The sequence below is a fragment of the Falco cherrug genome, chromosome 4 (assembly GCF_023634085.1).
Source record: "Falco cherrug isolate bFalChe1 chromosome 4, bFalChe1.pri, whole genome shotgun sequence".
In the NCBI taxonomy this organism is placed as follows: Eukaryota; Metazoa; Chordata; class Aves; order Falconiformes; family Falconidae; genus Falco; species Falco cherrug.
In genome coordinates this window covers 29,243,094-29,266,181 of record NC_073700.1, presented here as the reverse complement: position 1 = coordinate 29,266,181, position 23,088 = coordinate 29,243,094, and the positions used below count along the sequence as shown (strand labels likewise).

General features: G+C 54.2%; 1 protein-coding gene across 5 annotated transcripts in view; it reads right to left on the bottom strand.

The window, feature by feature from the left end:
• Window positions 1-23,088, bottom strand: part of TNRC18 (trinucleotide repeat containing 18) — a 59,275-nt gene that overhangs the window by 19,483 nt on the left and 16,704 nt on the right. For 3 of the 5 annotated variants that reach the window (XM_055708447.1, XM_055708449.1, XM_055708448.1), the window contains exons 3-16: window positions 20,066-20,191; window positions 17,813-19,615; window positions 14,453-14,555; window positions 13,831-14,036; window positions 13,467-13,613; window positions 12,766-12,950; window positions 11,570-11,993; window positions 10,119-11,066; window positions 9,299-9,474; window positions 8,414-8,550; window positions 7,821-7,949; window positions 5,758-5,932; window positions 4,319-4,682; window positions 1,409-1,690 (exon numbers count right to left, since the gene is read on the bottom strand). In XM_055708447.1, the coding sequence (XP_055564422.1) occupies window positions 1,409-1,690; window positions 4,319-4,682; window positions 5,758-5,932; window positions 7,821-7,949; window positions 8,414-8,550; window positions 9,299-9,474; window positions 10,119-11,066; window positions 11,570-11,993; window positions 12,766-12,950; window positions 13,467-13,613; window positions 13,831-14,036; window positions 14,453-14,555; window positions 17,813-19,615; window positions 20,066-20,191 (5,205 nt within the window). The remainder of the gene's footprint in view (window positions 1-1,408; window positions 1,691-4,318; window positions 4,683-5,757; window positions 5,933-7,820; window positions 7,950-8,413; window positions 8,551-9,298; window positions 9,475-10,118; window positions 11,067-11,569; window positions 11,994-12,765; window positions 12,951-13,466; window positions 13,614-13,830; window positions 14,037-14,452; window positions 14,556-17,812; window positions 19,616-20,065; window positions 20,192-23,088) is intronic. The other 2 variants (XM_055708450.1, XM_055708451.1) reach the window with 2 other exon arrangements.

Genomic DNA, 23,088 nt, shown 5'->3' with positions numbered 1-23,088 from the left:
GTGTAACTTAGATGATAACAACTGGGGATGCTCTTGCTTAGCATTCAGCCCAGACAAGCTACTTTCTTTTGGGAGCCGAGGGCTCATTAAAATGACCTTTCCCCATGATTATTATTTAACGAGTGCGCTTTAAAACAGAAACCCCTTGTGTCTCTGGAGGAAAAGCCTCAAGTAATCTCTTTTCCCACTGAAGTACTAATGACAGGCTGACAAAAAAAAGCTGCAAGAAAAAAATTGGGGTGAGGGTGAGGGAGGGAAACTGCAGAGTCAAATTTAATGCAGTAATTGCCACATCCTTGAACACTGTGGGTTACGTCTGGGCATCTGAAAATAATTGCCTCCCAAAAAGAGACAGAAAAATTTGACGTATACATTTTGAAAAGTGAAAAAGAAAAAATTCTGGCTGTTAAATAACGGGTATGTTACACCCAGCACCCTCCTGCAGCAGCAACGAGGACCAAGTGCCTCCACGTTCCATCTGCCTGCCTTGAGAAAGTCTATCAACAGAGGAAACAAACGGAAAAAGAAAAATAACAAAACTGGGTGAACAAAATAAAAACTGAATTAAAGGGGTCGAGGTGGGGAGGGGGGAAGGCCTAGGCTTTATCTGGACAAACGCAGCAGGGATATTTGAATAATAGAGAGTACCCCAGACTAGGTTAATTCCAGTTCTACTCATGGGGAGTGGGAGCAGGAGGGGGATGCAGAGCAGGATGAAGTGAAGCGGCAACCTAATCGCCTGATAAGAGACACAGCAAGAGAGACAAGGTACACAGGTTTAGTTAAAAATGAACTCGATATGTTTAATAAAGCTTGGTATACCAAATCGCAGTACAAACATCAAGTCACACGGCCACACAACAGTATCCCGGTATTTCAAAAAAAAAAAAAAAAAAAAAAAAATAGAAAAAGAAAAAAGAAAAGGAAAAAACTTGAAAAGGATAAAAAAAGAGAAAGTAATTTAAAAAAAGCTCCTTCCAAACCTCTACAAGGCTCATGCCAAAATAAAACAAAATGAAATAATAATAATAGTAATAATAATAATAATAATATAATGGTGGTGGTGGTGGCAGCAAGGAAGAAAGTGAGGGAAAAACTGAAGGGAGGAAGGGAACAGGAAAGCAGGGAGAGGTGGACACTAAAACCCAGTTGATATAAAAGCTCCAAAAGAGCCAGCCAGTAATATCACAATGATACAGGTACAAAAAGGATAAAAAATGAATGTCAGGCTGATAAAGCAGGCTACGCTGCCAAGAACAAAGATGGCCGCCCTGGCTCCGACCATCAAAATGGCTGACCCCAGCCCGCCAGGCCCCTCGCTTGTCCTCGCCCCCTCCCCGCCCACCCGCTCCCAAACGGGCATGGCAGAGGGGTGCATTGGGGGTTGCGTTTGCTATAAGCTAGTAACCTTGATCGAACGAGTCCTCCGAGGAGTCGCTGAAGGAAGATCCCGCCTCGGCCTCCCGCAGCAGCAGGCAGAAGGGCTGCTTGCGGCCCGCCGCCGCCTTCGGCTTCAGCGGCCGCCCGGCCACCGCGCTGCGGGGGGCTGCCTTGGGGCCACCAGCCACCCGGCCGCCCTTCCTGGCCGCTGTACTGTACAGACCGGGTGGCCGTGGCTTGGGGGCTGACGGCGGCTGCGCTGGCCACTCGTCCCTCAGGGATCCCTCCTCCTCCTCCTCCGAGTCCGTATCTGTGGTCAAAGCAGGTGGGAAGAACGTTACATCAGAGAATGGAGGTTTGGGGGGGCTGCGGGGTGTGTGTGTGCTTTGGTGCATTTCTTTGTGAAGAGGCTGTAAACCAGGAGGGGAACGTGGCTGCAGGAGGGGCCATGTGCCGCCGTTTTCCACCTCCTTCCATCACAAGCCTCGGACCCAGCGAGTGGGAGCTGAATAAACACAGAAACACGCATTTCCTTCTTTAGGTCAGAAACAGACACTCTCCACCTAGGCCAAACACCCCCTGTCCTCCCTTCAGACAAGATCCAAGGAGTGTTTTTAGCTCAGGAGCAGAAAATTTGAGGTAGACATTTCCACTATGAAGATGTCCACCAAAAGTGCAGCAACGCCACCAACCGAGCCATCAACCTGAATTAGCCTCAGCCATGGTTACGTTCAACACTCTGACCTGAATCTCCTTTTCTGCATGAACCAACTCTCCCAGAGTGTTTTCAACACAGGCAGCCGGAGCCCAGCTGCCAAGCAGGCAACACGACTAACTCCAAACGTCTAACTCCAAACACGCCACCCCAGACACTCTGCAGTGGGCAATATGAAGTACGCCGAAACGGAGCAGGGACCAAGCCGCCCCTCAGACTGTGAGCTGTGGCTTTACAAAGCTGCCAAGCCCTGCAGGCAGTGAGAAGTTATCCATCAGTCCCCCTTCGCACCTGATGAACAGAACAAAAAGCATACTGTAGCCCTGGATGCAATAAAAGCAGGTATGAATTGTCATTTCCCTGCTTGGGAACGCACCACCAGCTCCACAACGTTACGGACGTTGTGGTGGGGACCATCCCAGCCTGTGGGCAGCAGCAGATGCTCTCCAGCATCAGCCCAGGTCAAGCATTGCTCCCCACCTCCACTGCATCGATTGTGGAGAGGTAATGGACAGCAAGTTTAGGAGGCCCAAAACCCAAATAAGCAAATGGTTTTGGGCATCTGACTTCTGTTAAAATCTGTGGGAACAGGATGCTCAGCTTGCCCTTTGGATCTATGCCAAAGGTTTTCAGGACTCCAGCTAGAAAATCATGAGGTTAGGAGGCAGAAGGACTTGGCACCAGTCCCGCTTCTCCTCCTCCACAAGAGCGGCCCACCAGTCATGGGAGGTGCTGCCATATGCTCGACCTGCCTCCCCAAATCCATCACGCTTGAGTGACCAAGTAACAAGCTAAAGCCCTTTCCTTAAACCTGCACACAGCTGAAAAACCACGCACCAAAGCTGAGCCACTTCAGAGTCCGTTCCTCAGTGACAACAACCCTCCTGAGCTGAGATTTGTGGGACAAAGGGGCACATTCCTACATCAGGAGACTTGCTGGAGAAAAGAGTGGTCAGATAGAAGCTCCCTTAGGTCTGGGAGGGAGTTTCTGTTCATGAAACCACAGTAACAAGTGCAAGGGCACTGCAAAAGCTCCCTCTGGCAGAAGCCAAGGCTTTTAGCTCGAGCAACAGCCTATGCCTCCTCTCCCCATTAGCTCCAGAGCTCCGAGTTTAGGAGCCATGTGTCTGTCCTTGGGAGAAAGCACATTCAAGAACAGGACTGTTGGGTGATGTGTACAGCAAGATCAGCCAAAGGCTGTGTTCAAGTCCAGTGGACACAATGGCTTCTATTTTGCCATGTAAATGGCTAATTTCATGCCAAACATTTGTTCCATTGGAGAATCACTAGCTCATCATCTTCCCCATTAGCGAAATTTCTAAACCGGTGTGGCACCGAGAGATGTATTTGTTATGCATACAAACACCCCATCAGGGTTTTAACACGGGACTGAAATAGCTGCAAGCGAAGGAAAAGATGCATATGCAAGTGAGCTAAGACAATTACACAGCCAGGCCTCAGACCATAAACTCCAAAGTCCCTCACATGCTCTCTGCCCCACCATCTGCCTGAACCGTTGCAGACTCTTCTACCATTCTACAGTCTTCCCAACACTATCTGCAATTCAGATTTTTCCTTCTGTAATAGGGGTCCCTAGCTCTGCTCGGTTGCAGGAACCTTTGCCTCAGGTGCACTCTGAGTTCAGAAATGACAATCACTACACAGGATGCCAGGGTGGAGATGCACACTGAGGAGAGAAATGGGAGGCTGAGCACAGTCAGCCGGGAGCAAAACCACAACACCAAAGGGCAGGAGGATGCTTAGGAACACCAGTGTCCCCCGTAGGCTGTCCCTTCTCCAACTGACTCCATGGCATAATCCTAAAGCTACTCCCATCCAACTCAACAAGGACTTCCAAAAGTCAGCCATTAACCACCTCTTGGCGTAGAGGCTATGAGTACTCATCCGATACGTTGAAAGAGAGTGTCTGCTCCCACCGAAAGCAAGAAAGTGGGTCAACTTCTTTTTTAAAGCATTTTTCCCCATTGACAATCAGTACAACAGGTTAGGAAGAGACGCACTGATACTGGCTACCTCTGGGACAGCAGGATGGGCAGACAACTCATGCTGATCCCAAAGATGCCACAGCATTGATTAGCCAGGGAGGTGGTATGAGCAAAACCAGACCCATCTCCAAAACCCCTTCCAGGAGGCCAGAGACCCCCACCACAAGCCCCCACAACAGATTACACTGTAAGAAGAGAGAAATGAGGGGTTACTTACTATAGGAGTAGCTGCTAACTTCAGATATTGCTGGTGAATGGGAAACCTTGAGCTGATTTTTGACTTTTAACCCCACCTCCATCTTCTTCATTTTGGCAGCCACCTTGTTTTTACCTTCCTTGGTGGTTTTCAGTGACAGGCCCAGGTTCTTGGCCAGGCTCTTCTTCTCCTCCTTGCTTGGCAGAGCCTCGTGGGGTGGGAGGTACCTGCTGCCACCTCCACTAGTTTTTGGCTTTCCCCCAGAACTGTCAGCAAACTTGAAGGGGGATTTGAGCTTGTCTTGTTTGGTGAGTGACAGAGCCTTATCAAGCTTGCTGGCCAGCTGCTCCTGATCCGATGCCACCTTCTTCTTTTTCAGCTTTAACTGCCGAGGCGAAAGGAAGAGACACAGGTGAATGCAGAGCAGGTACCATGGCAGACCTGAGCGATTTTACTAGCCCTCATAACCATCTCTCATGCACTCTTGTTAATAAGGCCTCAAAATTATAGTCTTAAGCCCCGGCTGCCATAACCCACAATGGTGCTAGGGAGGAAGAAGAGGAAGATGTCAGCAGACAGCACAGCTTTACCCTTATCAAGCACTACAAAATCACAAGATTAACTTAGAAAAACTGAATTTTCTTCCAAAATAAATATGTTCATAGAGAAACATGTTTTGGAGTTCTTTTTTCTCAACACCTTCTGGTTTTCAGCGTATTTTGGGGTTGGTTTTACAAGCTTTTCTCTAAATCATGAGGATTAACAATCTTCTTTACCCCAAGCCCCAGCCAAATAAACATGGATTTCCACATATCAACCCGCTCCAGAGGCAAGGATGCCAAAAAGATCCAAATACCTCTCAGCGAGAGCATCAGCACCACTGCATTACAGCCAGTGCTGTTACATCCTTTTCAGTATTTTCTTGCTTCTTGAAAAAAGTAAATATACTTTACATGTGCTGCAGCTAGATAACAGCAGCTGTAACAGTACTTTGCCTGTATGCATTTTGGATTTCATCAGCAGCTTAAAGCTCCAGTAAATACCTCATTGCCTCAACATGACCAGAAGAAAACCCTGCATTGAATATAGTGAAGTTGCTCTCCCCTTCCTCCCTTGCTTCAGGAATTCCATTCCCCTCCAGTATCTCACCAGACAAAGGGGTAAGACAAGCACTGCTCCGGATTCAGAGCTAGTGCAACACTGCAATGTTCTGGCTGGCTTGAAGGTGCTTGCCTCTCTGCTGCCTACCAAAGAGGTCCAACCTCCAAAAGACAACATTAGCCTCTGCAAACACCCCTCTGCGGCACACAGTCCTCTCATGAAGAACTTCTAAACCCACATGAACTGAAAGCAGATGTTCTAAGATCAGGAGGAGTTACCCATTACAAGCCAATGCTAGCAAAGCAGGAAAGAGATCTGCTGTTGGCCTGTGGCTCCATGTTCCCCATGAGGGCACTGACCTCATTTGAGAAGCTGGGAGCTGCATCATGCTCTTCCCAGCTCTGGTTCCTCCCTTTCATCTTGCCATTGCCGCTCTCCACATCCTCATCCTCCTCCGGGAGGGCCCCTTTGTGCCTCTTCTTCATGCCCTCACCAGTCTCAGAGTCTTCAGAGAGCAACAAGGACTTGCTCAGTCTGTAAGCCAAGCACAGGATAGGTCAAGGTGGGGGGCTTTCCTCCCTGTGATCCCCACCAAGCTCAAAAGTGAGGTTAAATGCCTCCTAGGACAGTGGGGATCCTCAGCAGGAGCCAAGTCCACTGTGAAGTGACAGTAGTTTGGACAAGGTTTTCCACCAAACAGGAGAGCCAAGAAGCCCTTCTTGCACGCTCCTGGCCACTGGCACAGATGAGGGTGACTGAAATCGGAGACCTGCAAGGTGGTCTCTGAAAGGAAATATTTGGTGTCTTGAGTAACAGCCACCATAAAGTGCCTGATTTGGTACAGAGCAGCAGAGGGAAGGATAGACAGCGGAGCTGGCCCTGTAGCCCTTTTCCCACCTCTACTCTCATGGACTCTGTAGGTGCAGAGGGAGATTCCCGAGGCCCAGGGAGGTGCCTCACTGCCCAGACACTTGCCCTGGTTGCTCGGGTATGAGCAAGGAGGTGGTAAGGAACTGCCACGCAGTGTGACACAGAGGGACAGGGCACTGCAAGGACTGGCTTGCTCAAAGGACAAGCGGTCTGCTTTACAAGCCTGGCCCCTCTGAAAGAGGCATGTGTGATCTATGGCTTCGGTCCCTCTTTGGGATTTGGGGGGAAAGAAGGGGGTAAAAAAACAATAAAAAAAGAAAAAATAAAGTAGGTGAGACTACAAACACATCTTTCACTGCTCCCCAGCTGTCTCCAGTAACTATCTGATGGATCATCAGTCAACACTTCAAGACCCCTACCAAGCCTCCATTAAAAGCTCTCATATGCCGCCTCCTCCACATTAAGCCTGCTGGCCCAGGTCACACCACCACCACAAAGCCACTGACCTGGGCAGCCTTCTCAGTTTCCAGGTATTTGCCCTCCCCTCCGTCCTCTCTGCTGACCTCCACAGACAGCTAAACCAACACCTCAGGCCCTGGACACTGGCTGAGGGTGCGTCTCCATCTCCCACACCAGGCTGCTCAAGCATTCCTGTGATGTGGGAACACGCACACACAACATGATCATGCACGCACACATGCACAACTCCAGCCACCTCTGGATGCCTCCAACCTGTCCAGCCATCCAAACACAAAAAGCAAAACACAGAGCCACCAAGAAGACAGATTTTCAGAAGCGCATGGTCAGTGGGAGCTGGGCACCTGAATCTATTTTGTAGTTTTGAAAGGACATTTGCAAAAATATGTAGCACACAGGCAACTTGGAGGTGCCTTCCCATTGGAGAGACTTGGCCACCTATGGATGGTTAGATGGCCAACGGCAGTGAGATCCAGGCATCCAAACTAGAGCAGCTGGACTTGCAAAAGAGAAAAAAGCAGAAGACAGAACGATCCAGACACTTGAAAGAGAGAGGTCAGGCGAAACCAGCTCCCACTGATTAAGGGAACAGAGATGAAGACAGCAGAAACACAGCAGAAAGGCCCTGCAAAGTAGATAACCTGGAATAGCCCTATCCTTCCAGGTTTTGACATCAACATCCCTGCAATTAGCTCTACAGCACCCGCTCGCACCGTCCGCTCTCCTGAAAACACACAAGGACGCGCTCCCCAACACCAAGACCTCACCTACAGGTCCCTGCCCAGTCAGCTGTTCTGCATCACCTCACCGCTGCACAACTCAGCCTGTCCTATTTGCACCCAGCAGCACAGATACGTGCTCTACCAGCAGGAAGGGAGGACGCTGGCACTGTATTCCCACTGTAAGGACACACTCCCATGAAATACACACGCTTCCACAACACCACTGCTGCCAGAGACCGGCCTGACAACACAACGCCACGGCGAGCCCCTGCTGCATCTGAGATACTCTCCCCAGTAAGACCCTGGTGCAGTGACCCTGCCATTTTCCCATCTTCCCCAAATTCCAGCCTTACTTTCCACTCTTGCTGTCACTCTTCCCTCTCTCCTTAATGGGTGACAGAGCGCTTGATCCAAGTTTCCTCTTCCTGGGCCTTCCAGGGCCTCTTCTTGCCAAGCTTCTACTTTTCTCGTCATGCTTTTCCCTTTAAAAAAACCACACGCTTCACTGTTAACCAAGGCAACAAAAAAAAAAAAAAAAAAGCAAAGAAAAAAAAAAGCAAAAGCAAATTTTGCGAACAAAAAGCAAAACAAACAGGGGAAAAAAATAAAGCAAATAAATCCAAAAAGAAGAAAAAAGAAAAAAAAAAATAAAAGAAAGCAAGCAAGAACAGGAGCCAACCCAGAACCTTCGCCTGTCACCAAACTGCTAAACTGAGCTGCTGAAGCCAAGGTTGTCTCTAATATGGTCTCCCAGCTGCATTCACCAGTGATCAGGTTGTCGTGTCACATAGCCTAGCAGTGTGTTGTGCAAAGCTCTGGCGGGCCGTACCAGGAGGAGAGGAGAGGAGACAGGGAGAGGTGGAGGGCTGTTTTCTCTCCCAGACCGAGAGGCAGTGAAAGTGCCCAGCTGGAAAAAAAAAGATCGAGTGAGCAGCCTGTGACTTACTCGGAGTCCCTGCGGCGCTGCAGCTTTACCAGCTCCCGCTGCTTCTCCTTGTATCGCCGCTGCAGCTCTGCCAGCCTCATCCTGTAGTCCAGCTCCATTGCATCCATGTTCTCGATGGCCGATTTGATGGAGTACATCTAGGGTGGGGAGGCAAGAGGAGGCGAGAAGGTCAGGGCTTGTCCAGGCCCTCACCTAGGCTGGGGTGATGCACACTGGGGTGCCCTTGCAATGGCCAAGACCTGCAGCCTGGCAGGGAAGCCCTCCATGCCTACAGCGGAGCAGAACACCCATACCCACAAGCACAGCCCTAGGGTAGTACACAAATAAAACCAGCCAGCCCAAATTGTTCTGAGCCTTATGCAAGGGATGGCAGCAGCTTTGAGGGAGAGCAACCTTGGGAAAGAACCTGTAGGATAAAATACACCCGTGGAGTCTCTTCTGCCTTTTTAAAAAAGACAGATCAAAATATTCCCTGACTTGGAACACTTATTTGCTGGGTACAAAGTAATCCGTCAGTCTCTCCCATGGGGAAGAGTCAGCAAAGAAAAAAAGATGGAAAAGTCCTCCTGCCACTAGCTTTACATATCCCCCCACCAAAGCAGTAACACAGGAGTTCCTGCTGGCTTTGTACTACAAAAACCACTTCTAGGGCCGCCGAGGGTCTTGCTGAATTCAATGTGTCGATTCACAAACAAGGGAGGAAGCTAAATGACACCAGGCTGCCTCCTGCGCAGCTACAAACGCGACACGAGGGCAGAGCCAGCTCGCTTCGCTGAGTGCAGAAGGGCAGCACGAGCCGGGTGGCAAAGTGGGGCTGGAAGAGCAAGCTGCAGCGAGTGGATGTACTGTGGCTTTTCAGGCTCAGCCACACTAAGAGCTACTTACGGGTTCATCTTTCTTCTGCATCCAGCTGTACTTTTTGTTGGGATTCAGCTCTCGAGGCAGCCGGATGGTTTTCAGACTTTCCATAAAGGGGGTGGAAAGTACTTCCATGAGCATGTGGGTGCTGGCAGCCAGCAAACTCTCCAGTGTTGGCCGGACAGGGAAACTCTCTGGACCTGCTGGAAAGGACAGGAAAAAAACAAAGCTATAGAGGTTCACGTTCCAAGACTGCTCCTCAGGCAGGCCCAAGGAGAGGCTGATGTCCTTTTCTGGACCATGGCAGGTCAAGGAGCCTCTCAGCCCCCCTCAGCCCCCACTTGAGATCTCCTGTTGTACCCAGCCATGGTGCAACTGGCAGTTCCCATCACGTCTCGCCTCAGGAAGTTACTGGAAGGTGAGATCTTTTCAGGACCTGCCAAGCTCTTGGAAAGCATCATCTGGAGCTACTGGGGCTTCTTGTGCCAAACCCCGACAGACTGTAGACTCAGTGCCTGCCAGAAGGGTGTTACCCTGGCAGCTCTCGGCAAGTGGGGCTCCGTTTCCGCTACGCATACCACAAGCTGTCTAGACATGGCGAGAGCCTTTGGAAGGGGTGAGCAGTACGAAAGCCACACGTCGCTCAGCCTACTGCTACAAAAACCCTGCTCCGACCCCATCCGAAGTACCAACGACTCGTGCAACTCAGGGCAATGCCCTTCTTGCTGAGGTTGCAAGAGATCCCACCTGCACCTCTGCTCCTCGGCTCGCACAGAGAGTGCGGGGACTGTACACATGGAGACCCAACCTGGCCCAAGGCTGGCCAGGCTCTGCACTCACAACTTACTCTGCATTTCTTGCTTCCGTTTCTCCAGCTCCATTTCTGCAATTTCACTCAGCAAAGTGATCCCTTGCAGGAAGGAGTGCTCCAAGGCCTGATCCGTTAACACCTCCACCTTCATCTGGGATGGAGTGACACTGGTGGTAGTCAACAAGGAACAAGCCTGAGGCATTTCTGTGGCAGCCACCAAAGCGTTCATCCCAGCCAGCGGGTCGCCCGGCTTGATGTCCAGAGCTGGGATTTGGCAAGAGATTGCCTCTTCCGTGTAGGAAGGGATCTCTGGCCCCTGCTCCCCCTCCTCAGGGGGCAGGTTGGGAAATTCCCTTGCACGGGCCACATCAGCACTCTGCAGATCCATGGCCACAGAGGCCTCCTCCTGCTGGGGTGTCAGGTCCATCTCAGGTGGCTCGTTCTCCGTGTGCACGAGCAAACCATCATAGTCCATGTGCATGGAGCAGCTTTCAGTTCCACTCCCAGTCTCTGCCTGAGCCTCTGCTTCTGCAGGGCAGGCCACAACCTGGTAAGGAGGTGGGCAGCTCTGGAGGTCTTCCTGGTCCTGCTCCATAGCACCCAGGGCTTCACCTTGATGCAACAGGAGATTGCAATTGTCCACATTCTGCACTGGGACGGCTGCAGAGGTGGTGATGTTCAGAGTCCCCATGTCCTGCTCACAGATGCCTTCTTGACTTTCCTCCATCTGCACCTCTGATTTCACCCTCTCTTCCAAGGACTCCTCTTCTGCTGCTGCTTGGATGGGCTCTAGCATTTTGGACGGAGACAGGTGGATGGGCTTGACCTCTGGGGAAAGCTCCATGTGCTCAGAGCCTTCAGCAGGCAGTGGGACGTCAGGAGCCAGGCCATCCGCATCAGATGCTGCAGTGGGCTGGAGGAGGTAGGGATAGTGTCTTCCAAAGGAGGGAGGCAGGGACTGGAATGGATATCCCGGCGGGATCTCTGCAAGATATCAGCAGGGACAGGCTGTGTAATGGCCGGATCTCCAAAGCACTTTCTGTCTCACTAAGGCAAAGACGTGTTCCCTTTGCTTCCACCATCTCTTATCCCTTCCTGTTCTCAAGCAGTAGCTGCTTTGGGCACCTCTCTCCTGGCCAAGCTGACACAGACAGCAGCACCCCAGAGGTCCCTTCTGCACCTTTCCAGCACTCTCCTGCAACTGGAGAGACATCTGCCTCTCCCATCCTTTCCCGTGAGGCTTCAGCCCTGGAGGAACCAACCCAGGCTTGACCCAAGGGAAGAAGACAGTCTACAGCCCTAGGTGCCCCTATGACCCAGACATTAATCCTAGTCCATCAAACCACCCCTGGTCCTTGCCTCTCCCCCCTTTTAGAGGAGCTAAGTGGTTTTCTCTAGGGGAAGGGATGGAAGCAGGAAAGAGCCAAGGAGAAAAAGGGAGGCAGGCACAAACACAACAGGACTCTGCTAAAGCAGGGCTCTCTTACCTGGGAACAAGGCCTGATATGGACCAGCAGCCTCTTTTTCCAGCTCCAGGTCTTTCTTCTCCACGGTCTCGGGTGCCTCTTCCTTTGGAGGGATGGCAGGGGCAGGGGGTGGAGAGGCGGGGGGCGGGCTGGAAGGATGGGAGCTGGGGGTGGCAGGGTAGGAGTAGGCTGGCTGCGAAGGTGGCTCCTCCATCTTTTGGATCACCTCAGCTTTGAGCACAGACACGGGTGAGGCCCTGGGAGAGAGGGGAGGTGGACTCACAGCCTTGCTGTAGGACGTGGAGGTGCTAGGAGACAGCACGGGTGGTTTTCGGTGCACCAGTCCCGAGGCAGAGGAGGAAAGGCCTGATTTGGCACTGTCCAGGCTCCGTTTCGTCACCTTCTCTTCCATATCTGCACGCTGCTCGTTAGCCTTCAATCTCTCCTGCGACAAGAACAGAGCAAAACTCAGCACATCTCTACCTGCTCTTGGAAAGCGGTACAGGTCTACCACCTAGCAAGACCAAAATATGGTCTTATCAAATATGCACTGCAATAAAACACCTGACGCAACACCATTTTAAGACCAATCTGATGGAGGATGACACTGATCTGTGATAGCTTGCTTTACAAATTCTCAGCTCCAGGAGTCATGTGAAGGGTATCTCAGCTTTCATTTGCAACCAAAGCAAACCACTTCTATGTCCAAGCCTCCAGCCTAACAAGCACACACGCAAAATGAAGGCTGAAAACCAGATGACCACTGTAAAAATTAAATGGGTGTAGAACACCCAAATGAAAGCTCACAACTTCCAAAATTGTTTGGTGAATGGGAGCTGGCTCCAAGACCCAGCATGACTGCTGCCAGTATTGCAGCTGCTTCTCCGAGCCACTCAGGAGGTTTGTTTGGAGGTGACCACGGATGAAACCACTCAACTGAACAAGAGACATCCCTAGGGAAGGAATTACAGTCACACTGCTGCTGGGCAGCCCTCCCAACAGCACTGCTCAATGGCTGTACACCAAATCCCTCCAAAACCCACCCTAACTGTGCAGGATGCACTGAAAGCCTCACATCCCAGGGACCAGGCCAGGATCACTCAATGCATCCATATCCTTGCAGCACACTTGCAACGCAGGCACAGCTGCTCTTTCCCCACCAACACTCCAGCTTCAGGCTTATTTCATGCCCAAGCAAGAAGCTCTTGAAAACATACCACGAGCTGGGCACTCCTCTGTAGCTCCATGGCGTGGGCTGCTTGTTGTTGCAGGATGTACAGCTCGTGCTGCCGCAGCAGCTGCTGATGAGAGAGGAGCTGGAGCTGGTGAGCGTGCTGGAGGGAGCTCCTGGTTGGGGGGTACATGGCGGGCCACAGCGGGGGCGCCCGGTCCATCAGCTCCGCTGGGGAATGAGCAGGGATGCAGTCAGGGAGGCAGGAGGATGGGGATGGTTAGGGGATTCAGGATCAATCAGACCAAGTGTCTCTACCCCAGTCCCAGGGTGTGGGGAATGCCAAACACCAGGCTATGCAGAAACGCACCCAGAAATGCAGAGGGGAAAGTGTGCTGCCTTCTCCTCAGCACCCCCACTCCCACTATCCCACGGGTCCTAGGGCCATCTGACTTTGCTTTGCTCTCTAGGCACCCTTGGTTTGACTGTCCCGGGCTGAGCCCACGAGTAGACTGTCCTAACCAAGGACTCAAACTCTACAGGGTCCTGCAGGGGATGAGGAGCCACTGCCTAAGATTACACAACTCCATCTCCAAAACACACCTAACAAGTGGCCAGCTCATGCCATGCTAGAGCTGTGGCTGCTGGTCCCCAAGGGTACGTTCACTCCCATCTAGCCCACTCCAAAGCCTGTTTCCTCCACAGCTGTCAAAGCATGGTCCTCAGGGACCGTGCTCACATCCTTACCAAAGTGTGGCAAGTGCTCGCTGGGGATCACAACAAGCTGCCCCGACTGCGGGTCTCTGGCAAACTGGTAGGCGGAAGGCAGAGCTCCCCCCATGGCAGGGGGGAAGCCTGGAGTCATGCCTTGGTGCAGGGAAGGGTGACCAAGTCCTGGAAGAAGAAACACCACAGTCACAACTCAGGGGATGCAGGCAGCTCCTACCCATGCCAGAAGTCATCTGCTATTTGATAGCTCCAAAAAACCTCCTTCCCTTTCCCCCGTGGTCAGACAGCAGCTTCACTGGGCACTCAGAAACACCTCTCCCTGGATGGCATCAGTGTGAACATGCCATGGACACATCGCTCCCTCCCCTCCCAGGGCACTCACCATAGGGGTGGCCGGCCAGCCACATGGAGGGGCTCCCCGTCCTGGGGAGCCACGGGTGGGCTGCCAAGTGCGAAGCTGGGTCTGCAGACCAGCGCCCAGAGCCCACCAAGGCTGGGCCTCCCGTCACCATGAGGTTGGAGTTCAAACCGTTCGTGGCGCAGCCAGAGGGGTGTATCCGAGCGAAATCTGCCAGCTCCTTGCTCTCTCTGGTGATGGAGGAGGCAAGAGAGAGAGTGAGAGAGGGTCTGAGTGCTGCAGGTTACTGCCTGGCTGGAGGAGCCCAGCGTTATGGACCAGTCTGCAGAACGGGTATGCTTGCAAACCAGCGTCAGACACTCAAGAAAAGCTGGATGGAGGTGGTTAATGTCATGTCCAGAATAAAACATCCCATCTCTCCAGCCCTTTGAGGCAGGCATGGATTTGCAGCAGTCTGCTCTGCTGCGGATTCAGGATCTGCCTATAACCCTGTGATACCCCACCCAGTGCTCCTCTCCACACCGGCAAGGCTGGTGCCAGCAGCTACACCAGGGCGGATGCAATCCCGTCCACTCTTCGGACAGCCTGTCCTTGAGCACAGCTTGTGGCACTGTGGCAAGAGGCCCCATCTGCCTCCAACTCTCACCTGAGCAGCTTTTCCTGATCCCGCTCCAAGCGCCCTGCCAGGAGATGGCTGTCCCGGTGGCGGCTCCTCTCGTCCCCACAGTCTTCTTCTGAGCGTCCGTGCCCTAAGAGACAACCCAGCACCACCAGATATAAGAAACAGCCCAGGGAAAGCTGTCCCCTCTCCTCTGGGTGTAGAGAGACAGTACCCTGGGAGCCAGCACACACAAATGCCACTGTCCCCAAGACTGTATCAGGTTCATGTCCTAAAGGAGTGGGCAAGGCTGTCTACTCCCTTAGATATTTTCACTAAGGCGGCTCCTGGTAGCACCCAGGCACATGTGGTTTGAAGTTTGTGTCTCCAAGCCACCAAGGGACCCACTCGCCAGGCCAGGTCGGTCTCCCAGGACAGGACAGCCACCAGCCTGGGAGCAAGAGAACCAACCAGACCATTTTTCCTCTAGGACAGTGGCCGATTTCCCACCTCAGAAGACAACAATTCCCAGCTAAACCCCTGCATCAAACCACACAGACCTGCTTAGCACATCTTGCAGGGGGTGGATTTTAACTCTGCACCTTCTGAAGCACTTTCTGCTCCGGTAAATCACTCTGGGAGCACCGAGTATGCCTCAAATCCCTGTCCTTCCTGCAACAGGCAGAACCAACACGATGGACCCTCACAAAACCAGCACGCTCTGTTTTGCAATTCAACCCCTTGGCGGGAATCTACACCCACCCACCCCCCGTCCCCGAGCCATGCAACAAGAAAGGGTCTGGCGAGGCAGAAACATATGGCAGATGAGGGCAAGAGTCCAAAAAACCGGGGCTGGATGTTTGGCTGGAGAAACAACTTGTCCAGAATCAGAACAGCTCTTTGCAAATACAGCCCAGTACGGTAGCAGCCGTGTCTGCGAGAGGTTAGGAAGCACCTTCACAAGAGCAAAGAGCAGCGCCTCACTTGGCCCTGTCAGGACCAGGTACTGGAGCCACCTCTCCCTTATTTTATCCGAGGTCTTCACCCCAACTGCCTGACTTCAGGCTTGCTTTCCCCTAGTTTTTCCCTAGCTTCTTTCTTGCATATGCATTCTTTCCACAATTCCCTCTTGCCTCTCTCCATGTTATGCTTTGGTGATAAGATCCGCTCCTAAACCTCAAACCTGCTTGCAGCGAGCAGCCAGCCAACCTAACAGGGCCAGGAGGAAGGTGTCTGCTTCCCCCCAGCTCCCGGTCCTCCCTGCCACATCCCCTGCCCGGGCGATGCTCTGCACCCCGCAGGGCTCAGTGGTGCAGCACGGCCTTGCACGGCTGCACCCTGGCTCCCTGGCAGCCCTTCCCAAGGTCCTCGCTCTCCCATCTGGATAAGGTTTGGCACACAGGAAAGCATCTCAGAACATCAAGTCGATTCTGCTGACAGGCAGCCTTTTCAAGGAGGGCTCCGCTGTGTATTTCCACAAACCTGGACAGCCCAGGGTTTTTTTCTGTCAAGTCTCCAATTCCCTTAGCTTTTACTGTCAGAAGGAATCCAGGAACAAGACAACATCTCTCCCGGCTCCTCTCCCCAAGGCTCCTTCCATGGGCTCCAGGCAGAAAGTAAAGATGCTTTAAAACCTGGCACACACCTCTCCTTCCCAAAGGACTTCCCAGGGTCACCACATTTCCCTTGCAGCCTGCCAGGATACCACCTGCAGTGGCTGTCCCCAGCAAGCCTCTCCACGACTCAGTGAACAATGTGCCATGCAGCCTCCACGGCTCAGTTCTACTACCTAGCCTCCATGGCACAAGGCACCGGGGCTCGCGAATCCCTCCGGAGCCCCAGCATCCCCCCCTGCCTCTCTGCCAGCATCCTCACTTGCACACAAATCCACTCTCTAGCCCAGGTTTTCCTTCCTTGGAGCCCCTTTTGCTATATAGTTATCCCCCAGTCAATGCCCAACTGCCTCTTCAGCGTCAGCCGTATGGAGCCAGCCCTTGGACAACTCACAGCCCCCCTCCCCTCCTTGGCACAAGGTGAGTTGACCCCCACCCCTAGCCTTTTATTAGAAACACATTATTTGTTATTTTATCTCCGATCCTCCCTCTCCCATCTACATTACTTGCGCTCCGTTATTTATAGACGGGTTTATCATCTTTCTCTCATCCCCCATACAAACACACACAAGCTTTCTTATCCCTCTAATTCCCGCCTAGCCCCCACCCCGCCGACAGAACGGTCCCTTTTCTGTACAGACTGACGATTGTCCAGACAGTGAATGATCATTTTGTCTATATATATGAACATGACGCACGGACCGCATAGAAAAATTCAATCAGTTATGCATGGAGGAAAGGCTTAGGTCCGTTTCCTTGACAACCAATGCCCGGCACTAAATACTTGCATTTTACTTGCCAAATACTACAGATTAGCCAACTAAAGCCTGCTTTCTCCTTCTTAAAAGGTCTAAACATTCAAGCACCGTCCACTCAGCGCAAGCAAGCTAATGTTATTAGACGAGTATCTCCTGGCACACAAAGGGGGGGCAGCATTTGGGGGGCGAGAGGAGGAGAAAAGCAGTCTTGTTTTCTGTCTGAAAGCCAACTGCATCACTTAGCAACGAGCCCGGAGGCCTGCCAGAATTCAACCCTTGTTTGCAGCCTTTTAGTTCGGCTCAGTAAATTACATTTAACGCAAGCTGGGAGGGTCTGGGACGATTGAACGGCTGAACAAACAGCTCCCTGTGCTGCCCACGAGGTCCTCGGTCGGCTCCCGCCGGGCCGTGGGGAGGGCGACGGGAGGCGATGGGAACGGGGAGAGGGGCTGCTGGCTGGGAGAAACTGCCTCTCGCTGCCGAGGTTTGGGAGAGGGGGGCAAAGGCAACAAAAACGGGAAAGGCAAAGGCCAAAACCAGAAAGCCCAGCCACTGCTCACCGGCCATGTGCTCTGGCACGGCTCCTTGGCACACCAGAGCAGAGTTCTCCCCGTGCTAGGCAGCCCCCAGGCGTTATCTTGCTACACAAGGCAAGCAGAGCACCAACAAGCTCGCCGGAGCCATCCCCCGCCTGCCAGCACCCTGGCTTAAGTCAAAACCGTGAGATTAAAACACCAGCACAAAGGTAGATTAAGGGGTTTCTCTGTCCCTCCCTTTGCTAACGGGGATCAGACACATGGAGAAGGGTTGTCCTCGGAGATGGACAGAGGGGATGGAACCGGGGAAAGGGGACTCCCTCTTGCACAGGGCATCTTGCTCCCCGCTGTGGTTTACAGCGTGCCCTTGGCTGGGAGCGGGAGACAAAGGGAGCTAAGGACGCCAAACTCAGCTCACGCCACACAGCCAGCACTGGGTGGCTGCTTCCCCAGGAAACAGATCCTGCAGGGAAGTCCCAAGGACAGATGTGGGGAACCTACCTTTGATGCTGCTGAGAGACAGCGAGCGATCCCGGTCTGCCAAGCTGGGCCCCAGTTTGCTGCTGCTGCTGCTGCTGTTGTCCTTCTGCCGGGCCACAGCCACGGCGATGCCGACAGGCAAGTGCCTCACCTCCACCTCACCCTGGGAGCCGATGCTCTCACGGCCAAAGGATTTGGCACTCTCGGGTCTCTCGGGGTCCCTCTTCAGCTGCTTCGCTGGCTGCTGCAACAGCAGCTGCTGCACTTTGGAGGCACCCAGCTGCGAAGAGTCCAACTTCACGTTGCCCAAGCCCCCAAAGGGGCTCTTCTTGCCACAGCTCTGCCGGGATGCAGTCTCCTTGGCAAAGCTGCCGCTGTACTTGATGAGGCTCTGCATGGCCGACCCCTCGCCGTGGGAGGCGGGGTGGAGGACATCTGCAGCGCTCCGCGAGCCCACCACTGAGGACCGTGGCAAGCCGCTGGGGTCAAGGTAGACCTTCTTGGCTTCCTCCTCTGCCCGGGTGACGTGGTTGTGCTGCGCGGCCAGCACCGCCATCTGCGTAGTAGCAAAGTTGCCCATCTCAAAGGGCTTCCACTTCTGCTCGGGTGGTTTCAGCTGACCGTGGTCCAGGTGCTGCCGGGAAGAGTCCAAAGTGCCGTAGACCTTTGCCGCTTCTTTGGAGCTGGATCGTTGGAAGCGGTCCCGCTCACAGGGTCGATGCTCTGCCTCCGGACTTGGCTTCAGCAAGTCCTTGGAGGCCAGGAACTCCCTGCTCTCCGGAGAGCCCAGCCCCGGCCGGTTGAGGAAGGGCTCGGAAGTGACCTGTCTCTTCAGTGCCATGGAGTTCGCCCTGATCACTGAGCCCTTCTCCCTCAGAGCCTCCATCCTTTTGGCATCGCTGTGGCAAGAAAAGTCCTGGGACAAGAGCGTGCGGGAGGCATCCGTGAGGCACCGCTCCGTGGACGACTGCAGCACCCCCACCTTGCCGAGGTCCTTGTCCTTCACCTTGTTGTCACGGGCCTGTGAGGCGATTTGGATGGGCCCGCTCCGCTCGTCGTAAGCTTCAACCGAAGGCACGAAGGTGGGGGCGATGACTTTGTGCTCCCTCCCCAGCTCCTTGGCCGGCGGGAAGATGGTGTACATGCTAGAATGGACGGGCTGCGGAGGGAATGTTGTGGCCGGCGTCATCTTCCCCGGCTGCGAGGGGTGCGGGGATGGGCAGCTGCAGGAGACGTGCAAAGCACCCACGGAGGGCAGGAGGGGCTCCCCCCGCTTCAGCCGCTCGGCATGGGCGTGCGCAGAAGGCCTCATGTTCTCATCGTGCCGAGCGGGATCCTTGGCACAGCGGTCCTGCTCGGCACCCAGGACCTTCAGCATGGGGTCCCCGCCTCCATTGCAGTTGCTGAGGGAAGAGCTCTGCAGCGGGTTCTTGGACTTGGGTTCCCCACTGCCCGCGCCCCGATTTGGCATGTGCTCAGCCAGGAACGGTGAGAGACGCTCACCGACCTTCACCGCCTTCTCCACCACGCTCACTTTCCGGTCACTGTCGGGTTTGGTGTCCTGTGTGAGGTCTACCACGCTGCGGGGCCGGGGCTCCTCCTTTGGCTTGCCCTCCTTCTTGGCAAAGGGCAGGGACAAATCACTCCGGCATGCCCGCTCCTTCCCACCAGGGTCTTTCAGGCCTTCTTTCGAGCTCTTGTGCAGCTGCCCAAGGTCCTTCTCCCGGAGCAAAGTGCTCGATGTGTGGCTGCCCGCAGTCCTTGAGAGGGGAGGCTGCGGGTGCAAAGCGGACTGGCCCGCGTGGCTGGACAGGTAGAACCCATCTGCGGAGCAAAAGCAAACAAAATCACCACAGGCCTCCAACACCTTCAGTCTTACTCAGAGGTGAGAGGTGGCAAACCAGGAAGGAACAGGTTTCATGGATGTCTCAGACACGGCCAGGAAGGACAAGGGCAGAGGAGACCAGGCAGGTTCCACGTGGCCCAGGTGGGACACAGGACAGCCCTGTCCCTGACGCATGCTGAGCCAGGCGATGCTGCAGCACATGGGGGTTTCAAGGAAGGACCTCGCCAGGTTCCCTACAGCACTGCCACATCCAAGACCTTGGTCCTGCTAAGACCAGGAAACATCCCTGGATGATAACTTCAGGGGGTTCCTGCTCTTCACCCTCAACATCCCAGCATCTCGCAGCTCCAGCATCCCATCGAGCCCAAAGGACAGGGCGAGCACCCAGGGGTGACCAAAGGAAAGGGTGCGCGGGGACGCAGACTCACCTTTCTGCGACTCGAAGAGGCTGTGCTGACCCAGCTGGGCCAGGAGAGGACTGCCGGCGCTGGGGGGCTCGAGGTGGCTCAGGGGAATGTACGACGGGTAGAGCCCATTAGGCAGATGGGAAAAGCCTGCAGAAAATGGGAAACAGAAGAGGGAAACATGTTTCAGCCCAAGCGGCACGCTGCCTTGGAACGAGCCCCGCAGAAGCACAGACTGTTGTGGCTGTCGGTCCCGCACGCGCCAGGAGCAGCGGCTGCAAGGACACACGCCGCAAGGCACACCACACACAGCCCACGGTGGGGAGCGCTGCTCGGGACCCCCGCTTCAGGCACTGACCCCCCACTGCGGGTCTCCCACCACATCCCTCGCACCTCTGCAGGGTCTAACTTTGTAGCTGGTGGGCTGCAAACGCAGCGTGCTGCTTTCTGAGCAGAGCCTTAAATCTGAAGGCTGAATGACCTAACCACCTGGCTGATAAGCTGTTTTATCACCGTTACAGCGACCTGTGGGTGAGGGCACTCCCCAGTATGCTTCCCGAGCAGCAATAAGATCCTCTTGCCAGCATAGCTTTGCCAATACAGCCCGTCCCCACTGCAGCTGCCCAGCACTGGGTATGGGCTATGGGAAAACACCAGAGCATCCTCCACAGCAGCTCACACAAAACATAGTTTCACATATCCAAAACCAGCATCTTGTATCCCGGAGGAAGGCAAAACACAGCAGAAAACCTGCCACCCATCCACAAGCTGATACAAAAGCAGTGTGTCCCTGAGGCCCTGCTGCCAGCGGTCTGGATTATGTCCTGGATACGGGGGCCCTCTCCAAGAGTGGGCCCCCCAGCAATGTCCTCAGGCAAATAATCATCATCAGGATTTCATCAGTGAATACAATTACCGTAATAGCGGTAAGAGCACAAGCTCCTGGCTAGAGGCAGCAATTCCTCTGCAACACTGCCACCAACCGCCACGCGAGCCCCACGACAAACCCAGCGCCCTGCGAGAACCAGCATCCCAGTCGGCGCCATCATTTCAAAAACAAGGAAAAGCCAGCAGGAGAGCGTGAAGGAGCCAGTCAAGCCCGCTGCAACCCTCCCTCCTTCCCCTCAGACCCCATCAGCAATCAGCTTCCCCCAGGTTCAACAATCCCACTGAAAGCAACCAGGCAACAAGTTTGTCAAGAGTCCAGCATCCAACTGGATCAAAACAACATCACACCAAAACCCAAGGGGAGACAGAGAAGTTCAGTCCCCAAAGCTGCACGTGGAGCACCATCTGCGAGAGCTAGTCAATATTTCACATTATTTAGACAGCCAGGATCTCTTTCGCATACATGTTTGCATCCCGGCATATGTGCCTCACCAACGCGGTGCTCCGCACAGCTCCTGGCCCAGATCCATCGCCCGACAGATCCCAGCAGCATCACCCGCACACGCCAAGCCTCCAGCAGCAGGACCAGGGGAGCTGCTGTGCCCATGAAGTTCAATGCAGAGCCCGTTCCCAGCAGGTGAAACTTGCAATTTAATCCCGTGCAGGGTGCTTTAAAGACACTGAGCATGCACCACATTCACACTTCTCCTTGGTAACCCCAAAACATTCACTGTGGAGGATTTCCAAACACCTTTTCTTATTCCAGGGCTGGAGAACGCTGGGGAGCCCCCAGGAGCACCTACCCTGGCTTAGCTGTGAGCAGTTCCACACCACAGCATGTTTGTCTCGGCCGCGCCACCTCCACCGCGCTGCTCTGGCACGGCTGGGCTGGCACTGAGCCAGCATCTGGAGCAGGAGCAACACATTTCTGAGGGAACGCGAGTCCCATCTGGCGCAGCACATGGTTACAGCATGGCAATCCCCCTGGAGCACCCCATGCCACATCAGCCCCGCGGCCCCGGCCCCAGACATCCCCACGTGAGTCCCTTCTCCCAGCCAGACCTCGATCCCAGCTGCAGCCACTGCAGCAGGCGAGAGCACCTGCATGGAGATCGTGGTGAGACACATCCCACGCTGCAGACACTGCCGTGCACAGGTGCTCATGGCCTGTCCCCGCTCGCAGATGGTGCAAGGACATGAAGCCACCCGCCGAGCTCCAGGAAGGGGACACAATCCGGCCCTGCCACCCAGCACAGGGACACAGGTGCACACAGCTTAAGCTACTGGTACCCCAAAAGGCATTTTGGTACCAGTGACATTCCTGGTCCTACTGGGGCAGCTCCCTGCCTGTGGCGTCTTATCCTACCCAGGGATAACTCAGGGTCACCCCTTGCCCCAAACGCTCTGGGGCTTCCTCTGCAATCAGCTTTATCACATCCCCCCACAGGGACCCAGCCTCAGCCCAGGGCTGCAGGAGGAGGAGGAAGGTCAGCCGAAAGAACAAGAGGACGAGGAACTGTGGGATGACAGTGGCTGAAGGGCAGAAGAAATCCTCTCCAGCTGCCCAGCGTAAGATGAGCCATCACGGAGGTTTTCTAGCTCCTGTGCTGAAGCAGGGAGCAGAGCAGTAACAAGTGGTTCTATGTGCAGCCCAAGTTGGGGACAGGTTCAGGTGGACAGGCAGGGGACCCTGCAGGGCTGTGTCAGCCACCCCAGCTGGGAAGCAGCAGCAGTACAACCGAGCTGATGCCACCAGCCAAGCCCCAAAGCCACCTGGCACCGGGCAGCCCTTTCCAGCGCATCCCACCAGCCACGGCAACAGCATTGCTCCTGGGGGAGGCATAAGCCCAGCACTGGATCTCAAAGCACAGCCCAAAGCTTTGCTAGTGGAGAAACTGAGGCATGGGCAGGTGCAAAGACTTGCCTGCATGACCCAGCTGACCAGCAGCAAAACCAGAGAGCCACCTGAACCCCAGCCTTGGGTTTGCCAGCGACACCGTTTTCCCTTGCTAAGTGCCTGGAGGAGAAGCCGCCCGGGCTGTATTTACCTGGCCTCTGCCCCGCCAGGAGTCAGAGCCGGACTCGAGCCACAGCCTTCCCGGGGATGAACCCAATGCAAATCCAACCTCAAGGCAATGCCGGAGCACCCCTTCCTCCGT